The 16,710-nt window shown below is 43.8% G+C and overlaps 1 protein-coding gene across 2 annotated transcripts in view; it reads left to right on the top strand.

Moving 5' to 3' along the window:
* Positions 1–11,394: 11,394 nt before the first annotated feature.
* Neurod1 (neuronal differentiation 1) overlaps positions 11,395–16,710 on the top strand; it is a 122,936-nt gene continuing 117,620 nt past the window's right edge. The window contains exons 1-3 of one of the 2 annotated variants that reach the window (XM_052724490.1): positions 11,440–11,552; positions 11,738–11,841; positions 13,327–15,733. In XM_052724490.1, the coding sequence (XP_052580450.1) occupies positions 11,524–11,552; positions 11,738–11,841; positions 13,327–14,408 (1,215 nt within the window). In that variant the 5' untranslated portion in view covers positions 11,440–11,523 and the 3' untranslated portion in view covers positions 14,409–15,733. Of the gene's footprint in view, positions 11,553–11,737; positions 11,842–13,326; positions 15,734–16,710 lie in introns of those variants that run through there. The other variant, XM_052724488.1, reaches the window with a different exon arrangement.

The raw sequence follows: 16,710 nt of genomic DNA, 5'->3' as shown, positions 1-16,710 counted from the left end.
CTGGAGTAGTCTGTGAGGCTGCATTATCTGAGCCAGTTGCCTTGAAGCTATTCTGGATGTTGGATCATCTGGGCCATGGTGTCATTGGAGACCTTTTAGGGGGTCTTGGTTGATCAAACCATATTAGCCTGGAAGCAACCTATAGGTTCTCATCTTCTGTGGAAACAAAAGCAGAACCTCTTTTCCAAAGCAACATATCCTTAGACATAAATTTTGAAGTCAAAATACCTTTAATATATATTGGTTTAACTTATCAGCCTTTACAATCAAATGTCTTTCTGCAGTTAAAAATCCCAAAGACAATACAATCCAGATTCTCTGTATAATACCCATCTTTACATGGGTTATTTTTTATCTATATATTATTTTATTTTTTAAGATTTTTTTATTTTATTTTTATGACTATATCTTTTTCTTCTCTTTCTCAAGCCTATGTGTCTTTTACACACGTTGTAAATCATTTAGAGGTTTATTCCATCTGAATCTGTTTTTTGTGTGTCTGTAATCCTTTTCTGATCATTGTTTTAAGTGACAGCCTGGCTGCTGACTCCACCTACTTCAGCTTCCCAATATGGTGGAGGTAATTCACTGCCAGCTCTGGGAGCCATTCACTTAGCCAACTCAAAGGTCCATGCTGCCATCAGGTAGCATGCAGATGGCCCATAAACCCTTTTTTGTCTGTATGAGTAAAGCTAAATCCACCATGCAATTTGCTGCATGGCTTGGAGATGCCTCTGTGTACTGCAGCAGTAATCTGCCATGTTGCTTACCTCATGGCGGCTGACAGCCTGGTCCATCTTGCAGGCAGCTATTGGGAGACGAAGCTATGCATGTGCTGCTGCTAGCACAAGACTGTGAGACTCGGAAGCCCAATATGGCTCCATTTCTGTGCATTCAGAATCTTTAAGCTTTCTTAGGTCTATGTGGATCAATGCCCAATGGTGAGCGCCAAATGTAGCCAGAAGTTTTCCTGTGTCCTGCCTGGTCTCAGCTGCTCAGACCCAATTAAACACACAGAAGCTTATATTACTTACAAACTATATGGTCTATGGCAGGCCTCTTGCTGGCTAGCTCTTATATCTTAAATTAACCCATTTCTATTAATTTATGTTTTACCACATGGTGCATGGCTTTAGCAGTCTGTTGGCATGTTGCTTCTCCTTTGGTGGCGCCTGACATAATCTCTCCCTTCTCTTCTTCCTGTCTCTCTCTTCAATTCCTGACTAGCTATAACCTGACTTGCCATGGGCCAAATAGCTTTATTTATCAACCAGTCAGAGCAACACATATTCACAGCATACAGAAAGACAGTCCACAGCACTCTACTCTTGGGTTGGGGCAATGGCTCATTGGGTATAGGAGCTTCCACACAAGCATAAAGACCTGAGTTTGGGTCCCCAAAACATAGATACAGCCAGATGTGAAAGCATGTGACCTGTAATTCCAGCACTCCAGTGGTGACAGAGACAGGACAGGAGGTTACCCAGAAGCACACAGACTGGCTAGCCTGGCGTAAACAGAGATGAACAATAGATGAATTTCTGCCCGAGATAAGAAGGAAGGTGAGGACCAACACTTGTGGTCGTCCTTTGACCTCCACATGAGTGCATTGTACATACGTTCCCACATGCACACAGACACACACACACACACCCCCACACACACAGCACATCACAAGTTTTTGTGAGGATTCTTTTTAAATATTTATTTATTATGTATACAGTGTTCTGCCTTCATGTATGCCTGCATGCCAGAAGAGGGCACCAGATCCCGTTATAGATGGTTGTGAGCCAACATGTGGTTACTGGGAACTGAACTCAGGATCTCTGGAAGAGCAGCCAGTGCTCCTAACCTCTGAGTCATCTCTCCAGTCCCCACATCACAAGTTCTTAAAAATCTCTACACCTCCTTGCTAGATGTGCAGCTTTAGACAGGTTATTTCCTCATCTATATCATGACAATAATAACTATACAATATATAATAATATATAACATATAGTAAATCTAATATATGGACTGTGATAATGTGTGCACTAAGATAAGTATAAGTAATACTGACAATCAACATCCTGATTGGCAGGTCACAATCAATGGGTTTTCTGAGATAGAAAATTTTATTGTATGTGTGCAAGTGTGCATGTATGTATGTCTGCTGTTCTCAAATAAGGTCTACATTGTGCTCTGGTGGTGGTGATTGTAGTGGTTTTTTTTTTTTTTTTAAATCCGGGCTCTCATTGACTTGGGACTCACTGAATAGGCTAAGCTAGGCTTATCAGTGAGTTCCAAGGATTTGCAAGTCTTCACCTCCCCAACATTGGGATTACAAGTGCATGTTATTACATATGACTTTTTCATATGGATTCTGTGGATCTAAGCTATTACTGTCATTATACCAAAGAGGAAAGAACTTGTCCAAAGCTACCCACATGGGAAAGGGTAGAGCTCAGATCCTCATGCTTAGAGGATGGGCACTTTACCTACCCAGCCTGATAGACAACTTTTACAAGATGATTTCCATAAAACCAAAAATGATTATCTCCAAAGAAGGAAATGTAAGTTTTCTTTTTCTGCGTTAAGTACTCATATTGAAATACATGTCTCCTTGTCGACTGGAAACTTTGCATTTTAGAATCTAAGATCAGCAGTAAATACTGATACTGATAAAGAGGTGCCAAACACACTATTTCCTCTATCGTCTCCCTATTTCAGTTGAAAACACCTTCCTTTGTCAGTCTTTAGGCAATGAAAATGCCTAGGAACAAGTGCTGGGTTATAAGTAAGCAATTTGTATTTTTTTCTAAAAAAGAAAGAAAGAAAGAAAGAATCCAAATTTTTAAAAAAATCTTTAATTTTTAACTTTTTTATTTTTCTATTGAAAAAGAAAAAATAAAATATTGTATATTTTTATACACTATATTCTGATCACAATTTCCCTTGTTTCCTTCCAGATCCTTCCTGCCTACCAACTCCATACACCTCTCTCTCTCTCTCTCTCTCTCTCCATCTCTGTCTCTCTGCTGTGTGTCTCTCCCTATCTCTCTCTTTCTGGAAAGCAAACAAGCCAATAAAAAGAGAGAACAGAATAAAACAAAAAAAACAGAGATAGACAGAAAGAAAAAGCATGAGAAACACATACACATGTAGACACTCACACATGCACACACACAAAACACATAAAAACATAAACTCAGAAACCACAACAATATACAAACAAAAGACAAGTGAGGTTAAAAAAAAAGTCCAAACAAAGCATTATGAGACAAAACATCTCCAAAGAGACAATTGAGTTAGTTTTGTGCTAACCATCTATGCTACTGAAAAATGTTCTAAGCCAGATACAACTGGAGCCAAAACAATTTGAATTTATATAGGAGAACAAACTAGTAAAGTCTTAGACAGTGGGATCTTTATGAGAAAGGTTAATGCAAGGATATAGAATGATTTATCTGCATTGTATTTTCAAACTGATTAATCAACTAAGTTAATTGACAATAAAACCTGGGAAGACACAACTGCCCAATTGTTATCGCTTCCTCAGACCTATCTACAGAAAGACACAGCAACTGAAATCACAGCTCTTTGCTATTTTCAGACTGACCAAAACCATCAAGCTTAAACTTAGCTCCTAGAAACAAACCTGAAGAATGTTTTTACAAAACATAATTTGTAAGTTAGATCTTGTTTAGATTCTATTCCACTAGCTAAAGGACACCTGCTTTGGGTTCTAGCTGACCTGGGCTTGAGTTTCTGCAGTAAGTATTTAGGAGACACAGACCATGTTACTGAACTGGCCTATGCTGGGTTTTCTTCAAGTGTCAAGGAAGAATCAGCAGAGCTGTCACCTTTTAAAGGGCTGGATCAATGTGGGTGGTGGTTGTTAGGATCTTTGCAAAGTGGTTACCTCATAACTGAGTTATTGATTCAGTATATAATTCCCGAGGAGACAAATAACATTCATTTGAGATTAAAACAATGAAGTTATTCTACATCCATTTGGATACTTTGTATAAAAACTGGCTGTTGTTTTAGGGTAATCTTCCTGAATGTTCTGAGCTATGTGCTCTGCTTTGTTGACCTCCTCTACATCAGCCTGGGTTAAACAACCACAGTTTATTGCTAGGAAAACCGCACTAACTAATCAACCAATGCTATAATCAGTATGCTACACTCTGGCTAGAACAATCTTTCTAAATACATGAGTTGTGCCCAAGTGTCCATCACACCCTATTCACCAATCAGAACTCTTCTCTGGGAAACAGGCTCTGGGCTTTGTCTCCTCCCTGAACGCCTCACTTTTCCCCGTCGTTCTTCTACTTCCACTTGCTACTAAGGAGGGTTTTCTTGCTAATATTGAGTTTGGACCCTTACATGTTTTCTTTTGACTAACTGGAAGACCTTCCCCCAGGACAATCCCCGTCACATCCTTCCTCCTTTCATCAAGCTCCTCTTCCTAGATGGCCTTCCTGCACTAATCTAGGCCAGGTGTTTTTATCTTCTGCTCTTATTTCCTGGTGTAGTTTGTTTTTCTTTCCTGTGCTTGCTTCCTATTGGTAGGTAAAGAACCCTATTAAATACGTCTCACTGTGTAGAAAGTTTCAAAAAACATCAAGTCTGTTGCCTGATTCTATAGTCCCTTCTCCTCCCTCTACACATACGCCTCACAATATAGTGTCTGGCATGTGGTGGCACTCATAAAAGTGTCTATTACTTAGTGTGGTAGTTTGAATGAAAATGACGCCCAGGGGTTTATATATTTGAATGTTTGGTCCTGAGCTGGTAGAATTGGTGAACTATTTAGGAGGCATTAGAAGGTGTTGCCTTGGTAGAGGAAGTATGAGAGTAGGCTTTGAGGTCTCTAAAGCTCACACCAAGCCCAGTCTTTTCCCCTTTCCTTCTTGATCCCCCAGCACCCCTGCCTCATATCTCAGATCAGGATGTGAGCTCTTAGCTATTGCTGTAACAACATGACTGCCTGTTGCCGTGCTCCCCACCATGATGGTCACAGACTCACCCTCCAGGATGGTAAGCAAGACTCTAATTAAACACTTTCCAAATTGCCTTGATCATGGTGTCTCCTCTCAGAATAGAACAGTGACTATGATACCTAGAGGAGAAGCAGCTTCTGAAAAGCGATGGAGAAAACACAAAACAAAATGAAAATCGAAACCAAGTGTTCTAATTAAAGCCACACCAGTTTGGGCTCTCTATGTAGTTATTACACTACAACATTAAGAGAACATGAAAAGCTAGGATAATTTTTTTCCACCAGAAGTTATCACTTTTGTTTATGGAAAGCCCTAAGAATTAAGAGTCTCTAACCCTAAGGTAAATAAATAAATAAATAAAAACCCACAAAAACAGGAATTTTCTCTTTTATCCCGACAGCATCTGAAAGGATCAGAAAAGATGGCTAAGAGAGAATATGCTCAGAGGCTGCTCATTTTCTCATGAGCCCTGTGGCAACAGCATAAACAAGTCTTGAAAGCAGACAGTAGCTGCACAGTGTTACTGGAATGCAGAATGGGTCCCGGCCCCCATGCAGAGAGTAGCTCCCTAATGTTCTTATTAATGTCTGAAGGTCAATCTTGAATATTCATTACTTTTTTTATACTCCATGACTCCAGATAGGGGCACCAGACTCAACATTACTCCTCCTCTCCCTCTCTCAACCATTTAAGATGCATGGATTTGTGACGGTAGGTTTAGATAGTCAGGGAGCAGAAGGCCCAGGGAGGTGATGAGGGACCCTGAAAGATCTTGAGGACAGTGTTGCCAGTGGCAAGCAAACAAGGGCATGTGAGGGGTGAGAAGCACAGGAGACACCTGGGTCTCATGCACAGTCTTGGCAACACTGTTTTGAGTGCCTTGTCAAATTAAAGAGCTTTCAAGAGGAAGGAAAGGAAGTGTGTAGAAGCTCAGAGCTACCAACTCAGAGAGGGTAATTTGCCTCACAGGAGGCAACTGTGGGTGCCTGCCTTCACAGCTCCTCACTTAGGGCTAGGATGGTAATAGAGGCCAATTCCCTCTGGGATGCATTTTGGCATTTATATCCTTCCTAGTGCTATTATAGTCTAATTTTTCAGAACTTGCCTGCCTATTTGAGGAGAAGATAAGCCAAGGACTGTGAGTTGTGTCATGAGAGAAGCCTAGAACCTCAGACCATCTCACAAAGGACCAATATACTCACAGGACCAAAACAGAGGTGTTTATCAATAACTTGGGAAGTTATTTTTAAAAGCAAGTCCTAATACAATTAGATTCTATGTTATGATATTGTTGTCTGCCAAATGACTAAAGTGAAGTCACATTTGTGTTATGTCTTCCTGCCTTTAACTATTTGTTTATTATTAGAGCTTAACCTTGTAATCAGATTGTTCTGTTGGGGCCCATAGTGGCTTGTCACTAGGTAAAAATAACTTCCCATGGCAGGTGCTCCCAGCAGGTGGCCGCTCATGGTACCTGCATCAGAAAGGTAGATTCAGTCTGAGATTTAATTTTAATATGAAATCTGCATTACAGCCAGAGCCACCATTGGGTGATGTGCCAAAATTCATGTCTGCAGCATGATTTATTATGTGAAAATACCACAGAACTAATCAGTGGAGTTACTAATTAATACAAATCTGCATTTTTGCATAAGCAATTAGTGCAAGGAGGAAGCAGTGAAAGAGGAAGTTGGACTCTTTAATCTCAGTGTCTATTCAAGTGGAAAGACCCACCAGGGCCAAACTCCAAGATCTACATTTGGAATTTTCCCACTTTGATGAGTTAAAGACACAAAAGGTCAAATTATCAATATTTAATTCAAGTGGAAACACATCTTTTGAGAGAAGAAAGAAAACATTTTATTTAAAGAAGGTGAAACTCTAGGGGTGAATTCTCGAACCTAAAATAATTATGCCTTTAAATGACAATGATGTCTCAACTGCCGATGGGGATTTTGTTTGCTAATCATATTTGGAAATAACATCAATAAATATATGTTCTGATTAGAATGCAATCTGCTTCCAAAGCGGTCAGGCTTCTCTTTTATTCCCACATTGCCTTGATCTGTCCCAATCTAATGGGGAGTGTGATGCACATTTTTTGTTGAAGGTGCTTGCTCTTCCCAGAATTGCAGCACAAGACTGTGTTTTCCAGCGTATTCTAGAGTAGCCATTTGTACCAATGCAGTATTTAAATCCTTGTGATTTATCAAATCTGAGAAAATAATATAATTTTCCCCACTAATAGAAATCATTTATGGTGTAAAATAACCAGAGAGTTGATTTGATAATTGTGATAAATAAGTATTTACATCCTCAGTAAAAATAGAATCAAAACCATTTTAGAGGCGTTTTATTATCTCCACAGAAGCCCCGTGGCAATTAGGTACAAATGTTAGAATACTGGCTTTTTTGGAAAACCATTCAATTTCTGTCTTTGTTTCAGACACACTGGCTGGAATTGGTTTAATCTCTCCCTGCTCCACATCAGGATATCCAGGTTTCCAGGAAACTTACTCTGTTAAGGTCGTTAACTAGATTCAGCCGTGCGAGGCTCTCGGACTAAAGGTGACCAGTGATTTGGCAAAAGAAAGCCATTAGGAAAAAAGCGAAGGACATCAGGGAAGTTCTCACTAAATCTGAAAGCCAGTTTCCGGAGCCACAAGGTAGGAGTTGTCCACGGTGCTGATACTCTCAGGAAGCCCTTTCCCTGGCGTCCTCTGGGCTCTAAGCCTGGCCGGTCAGTTTCTTCTATTTTGCCTTTAGACCCTTGCTCTGCTCCTTCCTCAGCCTAAGGTGTCGGCCATTGTTAAGGGCATCGCCAACTCTTGACTCCTGAAGCTACATCCATCTACAAGGGGTTTTTGTTACTTTTTTTTTCTTTTCTGTTATGGCAAAGGCTGGCAAATAGCGGGTGCTTGAGGACCCTTTTGAACCACAAGCTGTTCTTCACTTGGTGAGAAATGGAGCCCTGAGCACATAGCTACCCCACGCACAACATACACAGCACTGATACTCACATCTATGCTCTCAAATGTTCGAATACACGTCGACAACCACGCACATAATCACTTATCCACGATTATACAATCCCACATGTGCTCATACGTTCGCACTCAGATTCACACGCTTGAACACTCAACCACAATCGCACATTAACACATTTGCACACGCAGGCTTTCTGACAACAAACGTGCCTGAGATCGGCGTCTGCCAAGGTGCTCTGGCGGCGTTTATTTTTATGTTGTTGATTCCAAGTGCTGAATGGATTTAAAGGAAGCCCCTTAATTCTGACAGGGAGGCAGAGGTGTATTCTCTTGAGGTCTGTTGGCGCCAGGAGGGGGGCCACTAAGTCCCCAGCGGGATCCAGAGAACGTAAATAATAAATAAAAGGGCCCAGGCAGGCCGAGCTGGGGAAGCCCTGCACTAAATCACTCTCCAAATCACAGCCTCGTCCTCGTCCATCCAATAGCTCTAAGCAATTTATGGAGTTGGGGGTTGGAATCAATTTTTTTTCCGTTCTCGCAGGTGCAATATGAATCAATTATCTTAATTAAGATTATGCCGCAAGCCCTGGAGATTTGGGGAGAACGGGTTTTGCGCTCCAGGCGATAGCGAGGCATTTTAATAGCGTCTCTCTTGCTCCTGGCTCTCTCCTGTCGTCTGCCTGTCGAGTCCAGGCAACTCCAGCTTCTGGCCAGGACCTTGGAGTCCAACCGCCTCCTGAGAGGCTGAGCAGCAAAGCCTGAGTCACTCCAGTGTTCTGATCCGAACTAGCATCCTCTGGCCTTCTAAGGGCCTTGCAGCTACTGGACCAAAGTGAGGGCTTTAGTTCTCAGCGCTGGCCCTCGTGACCCACTGTGCCCCAAGGTCTTCAAGTACTAGCTGTTCTGGATACCAATGGCCTCCTGCGGATGGAAGGTGCCCAGGCCAGGCCTCCTGACTCCAGGGCCCTCTGGGAGAGGCTCAGGAGACTCTTGAGTCGATGGGGCAGCCATGGACACACTGGGTCCTTTCATGGAACGCAAGCATCTGTTTCTGAGAAAAAAAAAAAAAACAGGTCACCACCCGGGACGCTGCCAGCCGCGACCCAGCTCTTTATCTTAGCTCTGTGAATGTGCTCCCGCCCCACGGCCAGGCCACCCTCCTCTGTCCCCTCCTTTTTCCTATCCCTCCCCAGGCTTCTGCTTCCCCGCGGGCGCCCAGGGCTGCGGCTGTAACTGCCTGGACGCGGGTCCAGTGCCGCACTGGGGACTAGGACCGGCGGGGTGGCAGATTTAGGGCATTGCTTGAGGGCATTGAGTCATGAAAAGCGGCTTTTGTTGCCTGCGCGTGCAGCTCGCGTGCCGCCCGGCTGCCTAGGGCGCCCGGTGGGGCCAGAGCTGGGGGAGTGCGGCTACACGCCCCGCCACCATGCCAGCAGATTCAGCAGCGCACAGGGGCACTGTGGCCAGGGACATGGGCCCCAGCGGTGGACTCCACCGCGCCTCCGCCTCCAGCTGGGTACAGTTCAGATGGCCTTATGGTCTTGTCCCCTGCCCCAATACACACACAAAAAAACCAAAAACTGAACTGCCATCCTTATTAGGCAGTCATTGCGTCCAGAGAGTTCAGGGGGCACTTTCCGGGCGCCTTGGTGTTTGTGACTCGGACTTGGTTTCAGGGCCACATCACAGTGCAGCAAGCTGGGAAGCTCGATGAAAGACCTTACTTCAGGTCCCAGGAATATCCAGATGTAGCTTTTCCTTTCAGAAATCCATGAGCCATCTCGTCCATCCTGCCCCAACAACTATTCTGTAGCTTCCTCCAAAATGTAGAAGTGAGAGCGAGGATCCTTGTTACACATCAATGAACCAAGATATGCTAGCTCTTCCGAAAAGGGCGGCAGCAATAAGATCTTCACGGAGCTTAGACCTCAAGGTTTAGGCCGGGACCTAGCATTCTGAAGTCTCCGTGGTTTAAACTCAGCACCCAGAGTAAATACAAGGACAGTGCTTCTTGCTCGCTCTGCTCTTTGCCGGTTGACAGAACAAAGAAAAAGCAAAGCTCCAGGCAGTTCTGCTCTGGAACCCCAGAACGATTGGTGTCATGTTTTGGACCACCAAAGAACTCCCCACAATGCCTTGCTTTTCTTTTTAGATTCGTTCTGGGTCTGGAAGGCTACATCCAATACCTTCCAAGTGCTCAGGATCTCCTTAGAACTCTTTCTCCCTCCTCCTTCCCAGATGTACCCCCACTCCAGCCGCTCAACCCTGACACTGTTTGCAAACTCTAGGGCAATTGCCTTTGCATAAGCAAAGTAGGATGCATTCATTGCAAAGGGATTGGAGGAGAGTAAGAACTTAATGAAGAATTAGAAGAGGAACTGGAAGAGAAAGGAGCCAACCATTCCTCCTCCTCCTCCCCTTGCATTCTTTCTTGCACCAGAGGTGTGGAGGGGTATCCTTCTGGAACATGACTTGCTCTGATGGAGAAAATAAAGAACAGTTATTTAAGAATAGATAAGGCTCTTTCTTCCAGAATAGGCTTTGCTTGACTCAAAAGATAGAGAGGCCCGGTCAAATCAAAGGCTTGGAGATTCCTCCAAACAAAGGTGTGCTAATAGTTGCTAGAGGAAAAACGATGCAGCCTCTCTTTGAGAGTTTTCTGACCCAGGATTCCAAGGCCTTGTGAGATTTAGCACCATGGGCTACAGGAAGACAGTGATTGAGATTATGTCTATGTCAGGAACTAAATGCCAAGTTGGGGCCACAGGGATGTTGGATCTCAGCATTCCTTAGACAGGCTAGGTGAGGTCATGTTTTACTACAAAAGCTTCTGAAGGCCAATGGAGCCAAGGCCTGCTGGCAAAACTAGCTTTAGGCACAAAATTCTAGTGGTCAGATTTGAAGACTGTCTTGTCTCCAGGGACAAGAGCAGCTGAAGACTAGGAGGATAGGAAGGATCACATTTTGGAAGTCCAGTGGCAGGTACAAAATTTCTGTCTTGTAGAGGTAGGAAGAGGGTGATCTAGTCAGAAAGGTTGAGAACTAGTCAAAGCTGCGTTTCCAGATGAGGTCATTTTTATATGAAATATACGATTGCCTTGAGGGGTGATAAAGATTAGAAGCCAGCCACCTCTTGGTGCCAATGAGCAAAGCGTCTGCCAAGGGATAGAAGCCAAGAGATGGGCCTCTCTGAGAGGACAGAGAGTCAAGCTGCACCGGAGACCATTGTCAAGGGGAGATTCTTCAGCGCACCTCAGTCTCCCCAGTTGTGCCTGGTTCACCCTTCCCGCGCTAAGGCAGGCTTCAGGCTAGGATCTTAACCTTTCCCGCTCGCCTCCAGGAAACCCCTCCCCAACGTCCTCTGCCTTCTGCCGCCACAAAGGGTTAATCTCTCCTGCGGGTAAAAACAGGTCCGCGGAGTCTCTAACTGGCGACAGATGGGCCACTTTCTTCTGGCCACAAAGGGGCCGGAATGGAGCGCTCCACGGCATACAAATAGGCAGGTCACGTGGTTCCCGGCTCTTGGCTGGACCGGGAAGACCATATGGCGCATGCCGGGGAGGAAGGAGCAGGGGCGGAGGTACTGTGGGGGTGAGGGGAGTGGTGGTGGAAGGGGGCGGGAGGGAAGTTCTGGGGAGGGGTGAGTGGGGGCGGGAGGCGCTCAGCCCGGACGCGTGCGCGATTGCGGGGCGCAGGGACCTGCTCGTTGCTCAGCTCGCGGCCCCGCCCGCGCTCAGCATCAGCAACACGGCTATATAACCCTAGCGCCCGCGCCGCCGGGACACGAGGAATTCGCCCACGCAGAAGGCACGGTGTGCCGAAGCTCCAGGGTTATGAGATCGTCACTGCTCAGGACCTTCTAACAACAGGTAATTATGATTCCTATTTTTTCCTCTCTCGAGAATAAAAGCATTAATTGAAGAACTGTACCTTGGTACTTTGCATGCGCACATTCGTGGAGCCGGCTGTCTGTGTGTTGAGACCAGTGTCCCTCCCCGTAATTGCCCACAAGTACTTGCACATAATGAGTCCCAGCACTCAAGTACCCCCTGCAGGCTTTCTAATTAAATTTAATTTTTAATAGTATAGGAGCTTTTAGGATGTTTATGGTGGGGGGAGTAACTGTAATTATTTGTAAGCGATTATTTGAAAGTCCCCAAAGCAAACAACCACTTCACGTTCTCACTTACTCTGGTGAGGGAAAGAGAGAAAAATGCCAGCTGCCCAGAGTTTTATTTTGTGTACAGATATTTAGGCGCACTGTGAATATGAAACTATCTATGTCAAAGGGATGGAGTACACACACCCTGGACAACTAATCAGACTCTGAGATAGTTTAGCTCAAATGTGAGAGGAGAGAGAGGGAGGAAAGGGGACTTGTGCTACCTGTTACTGCCCCAGAGGCGGCTAAGTCCCCAGCAGCCTCTGCTGGGGCCAGTCAGTTGTTTTACTCAAGGCTTTTTACAGTCCTTATTAGAAGCGGCACCTTCACCATCGCCAATCGCTGACCATTGTAATTACTCAATCTTTTAAAGGGAGGTTTCAGGCGAACTTTGAAAAGCCCCAATAAAGAGCAGGCGGCCCTTTCAATGGGCTGTTTATTAGAGAGGAGCCTTCGGCACCTGATCCCCGGCGCGTGGGAGAGCCTCGCCTGGGAGCCAGAGCTTTTGTACAAGGTGGGAATTTAGCAGGGGGTGTGAGGAGAGGAAAGAAAGGCCAGGGACGGATGGAGGACTTGTGCCCACTTCTGTGGCCAAATGTGCCGTTGATAGGAAAATAATTTGGTAGAAACTACTTTTCCTCGTGCACTGGCTCTCCAATCTCCCTCCTGCATAATCTTCTTACAAATCGGGGTCAGTGTTAGTAAATTACGTAATGGCTCTTCTATTTATTTAAACCTCTAAGTACCGAGAATCCAGAACAGAGATGGGTTCAGAATGTTCCATTTCCAAACTAATCGTTTTTGTGAGTTGGGAGTGACTTGGGACACATGCAGAAAAACATGTACACTGAACTTGTTTCCACACACTGCAGGCATCAGGCCAGACAGTCAATCGCCTTGCACACAGTTAAGTTGATCACTAGGAAACGTACCCACAGCCATTCCTGACAGCCCCAGCACTATCTACTACGCACCAGCGAGGCACAAACATGCCAGCATGAAGCGCTGCCTTTAACTTTTCCTAGAGGCATCCATTTTGCAGTGGACTCCTGTGCATTTCTATTCGTGTGCATTTCTGCAGGATTAGGGAGAGGGAGCTGAAGGCTTATCTAGCTTTTAAATGTAGTGAGGTTTTGTTTTTTTTGTTTTTCCTTTCTTCTTTCTGCTTTGCCTCTCTCCCTGTTGAATACAGGAAGTCAAAACATGACCAAATCATACAGCGAGAGCGGGCTGATGGGCGAGCCTCAGCCCCAAGGTCCCCCAAGCTGGACAGACGAGTGTCTCAGTTCTCAGGACGAGGAACACGAGGCAGACAAGAAGGAGGACGAGCTCGAAGCCATGAATGCGGAGGAAGATTCTCTGAGAAACGGAGGAGAGGAGGAGGATGAAGATGAGGACCTGGAAGAGGAGGAGGAGGAGGAAGAGGAGGAGGATGATCAAAAGCCCAAGAGACGGGGCCCCAAAAAGAAAAAGATGACCAAGGCGCGCCTAGAGCGTTTTAAATTAAGGCGCATGAAGGCCAATGCCCGTGAGCGGAACCGCATGCACGGGCTGAACGCAGCACTGGACAACTTGCGCAAGGTGGTACCCTGCTACTCCAAGACCCAGAAGCTGTCCAAGATCGAGACACTGCGCTTGGCCAAAAACTACATTTGGGCTCTGTCAGAGATCCTGCGCTCCGGCAAAAGCCCTGACCTGGTCTCCTTCGTTCAAACGCTCTGCAAAGGCTTGTCCCAGCCCACCACCAACCTGGTCGCTGGCTGCCTGCAGCTCAACCCCCGGACTTTCCTGCCGGAGCAGAACCCGGACATGCCCCCGCATCTGCCGACAGCCAGCGCTTCCTTCCCGGTACACCCTTACTCCTACCAGTCCCCGGGGCTACCGAGCCCTCCCTATGGCACCATGGACAGCTCCCATGTCTTCCACGTCAAGCCGCCGCCACACGCCTACAGCGCGGCCCTGGAGCCCTTCTTTGAAAGCCCCCTGACTGATTGCACCAGCCCTTCCTTTGACGGACCCCTCAGCCCGCCTCTCAGCATCAATGGCAATTTCTCTTTCAAACACGAACCATCCGCCGAGTTTGAAAAAAATTATGCCTTTACCATGCACTACCCTTCAGCGACCCTGGCAGGGCCCCAAAGCCACGGATCAATCTTCTCTGGTGCCGCTGCCCCTCGCTGCGAGATCCCCATAGACAATATCATGTCTTTCGATAGCCATTCGCACCATGAGCGAGTCATGAGTGCCCAGCTCAATGCTATCTTTCACGATTAGAGGCACGTCAGTTTCACCCTCCCTGGGAAACGAACCCACTGTGCTTACAGTGACTGTCGTGTTTACAGAAAGCAGCCTTTTTGCTATGATTGCTGCAAAGTGCAAATACTCGAAGAAGCTTCAAGTGATATATGTATTTATTGTCGTTACTGCCTTTGGAAGAAACAGGGGATCAAAGTTCCTGTTCACCTTATGTATTGTTTTCTATAGCTCTTCTATTTTAAAAATAATAACAATACAGTAAAGTAAAAATGAAAATGTGTACCACGAATTTCGTGTAGCTGTATTCAGATCATATTAATTATCTGATCGGGATAAAAAAAATCACAAGCAATAATTAGGATCTATGCAATTTTTAAACTAGAAATGGGCCAATTAAAATATATATATAAATATATATTTTTCAACCAGCATTTTACTACTTGTTACCTTTCCCATGCTGAATTATTTTGTTGTGATTTTGTACAGAATTTTTAATGACTTTTTATAACGTGGATTTCCTATTTTAAAACCATGCAGCTTCATCAATTTTTATACATATCAGAAAAGTAGAATTATATCTAATTTATACAAAATAATTTAACTAATTTAAACCAGCAGAAAAGTGCTTAGAAAGTTATTGCGTTGCCTTAGCACTTCTTTCTTCTCTAATTGTAAAAAAACAAAACAAAACAAAACACAACAAATTGCACAATTTGAGCAATCCATTTCACTTTAAAGTCGTCCCTCTCCTTAAAACAGAAACCAGACCCATAACACTCAAGAGGATGAAAAGAGAGATGCATTCCTTCTCAAAACAGATCCATTCATTACTTGCACAAGCTTGTATATACATATTATAAATAGATGCCAACACTCACACTCCTTTAAATCAAAAGCTGCTTGACTATCACATACAATTTGCACTCTTTCATTTTAGTCTTTTCTTTGAATTCCATAATTTTATGGAGTGTCTGAAGCTATTGATGTTTCCAGAAAATATAAATGCATGATTTTATACATAGTCAAAACAAATGGTGGTTTGTCATCTATTCATGTAATAAATCTGAGCCTAAATTTATTCAGGTTGTTAATGTTGGGATTTATACCTTATGTAGTCAGTTAGTACAGTAGCTTAAATAAAATTCAAACCATTGAATTCATAATTAGAACAATAGCTATTGCATGTAAAAATGCAGTCCAGAATAAGTGCTGTCTGAGATGTGATGCTGGTACTACTGGAATTGACCTGTACCGTAATCTTGTTTGTAATCCTGTGTATTATGGTGTAATGCACAATTTAGAAAACACTCATGCAGTTGCAATAAAAATAGTATTGAAAATCAGAACAATTGTTTCATTTATTTGAAAAGTGGTTCTTAAAGGATCAAGTTGTACTGAGGAGGATCAACTTTGGTATTTGCTGAGTTGAAAGTGTTAAGCACTAGTTGGAAAGTAAAAAGTTGAGCTTGTCCTATGTTTAGTGTGTCATCTTGCTTAGGGAGTCATCACTTCTTCATAGATAACAAATAGACCTCGCTACTGCTTCATGATTTGGAATACTGGACTGCAGAGTAAGCCAGACAAATGACTGTGCTTTTTCTTTACATTTCTTCACTTTTGGAGTAGATTTTTTTTTTTTTTGCCTGTGTGTTTGTTACCATTTGTTGAAATGATTGTCAGAAGTTTCTCTTATTTTTAAGGTGGATTTACTTAGTTATTAGCCAGAAAGACCCCAAAAGATCTTAGTTTAATTTGTTTATACATTTACGACAAAAAATTGTATAATTTCTTAGTGTTCTGTTACCTGTACATTTTCCTGAACTAAATAGCTTTCTTTCAAAACAGTGCTAGAATTTCAAAAATTATATATCTGATATTGTAGGGAGACTAAATAATTGAAAGATTCCCAGAAAATATGGCATTTTATACTTGTTCTGTAAGTGTCTTAGGATTACTTGAATAATTTTTCCACAAAAGTGTTAGTGATTTTTTTGTACATAAGAATATACTATTTGTATTCTATCTTAGGAAGGTATATTGCTCCCCAGTCTCTTTTGCAGCCCTAGCATTTTGAATTTTGATTTCATAAATACACACACACACACACACACACACACACACACACACACACACACACCACACTATAACTTAACTTCTGTCCATTGGTAAGTCCACTTAAAAAATTGTTTGGCATTTCCCTTCCCATGAGAAATGACTGACAGTCTGGATTCCTAGGGAATAGCAATTTTGGCAGTTGTGCTCTGGCTCCACTGTGGTTCCCTGATTACTGTCATTAGTAACTCCATTGTTCCTTCTCTGA

This window comes from Peromyscus californicus, unplaced genomic scaffold (assembly GCF_007827085.1).
Source record: "Peromyscus californicus insignis strain IS unplaced genomic scaffold, ASM782708v3 Scaffold_7__1_contigs__length_154581171, whole genome shotgun sequence".
Classification (NCBI taxonomy): Eukaryota; Metazoa; Chordata; class Mammalia; order Rodentia; family Cricetidae; genus Peromyscus; species Peromyscus californicus.
This window is presented reverse-complemented; position numbering and strand designations above follow the sequence as displayed.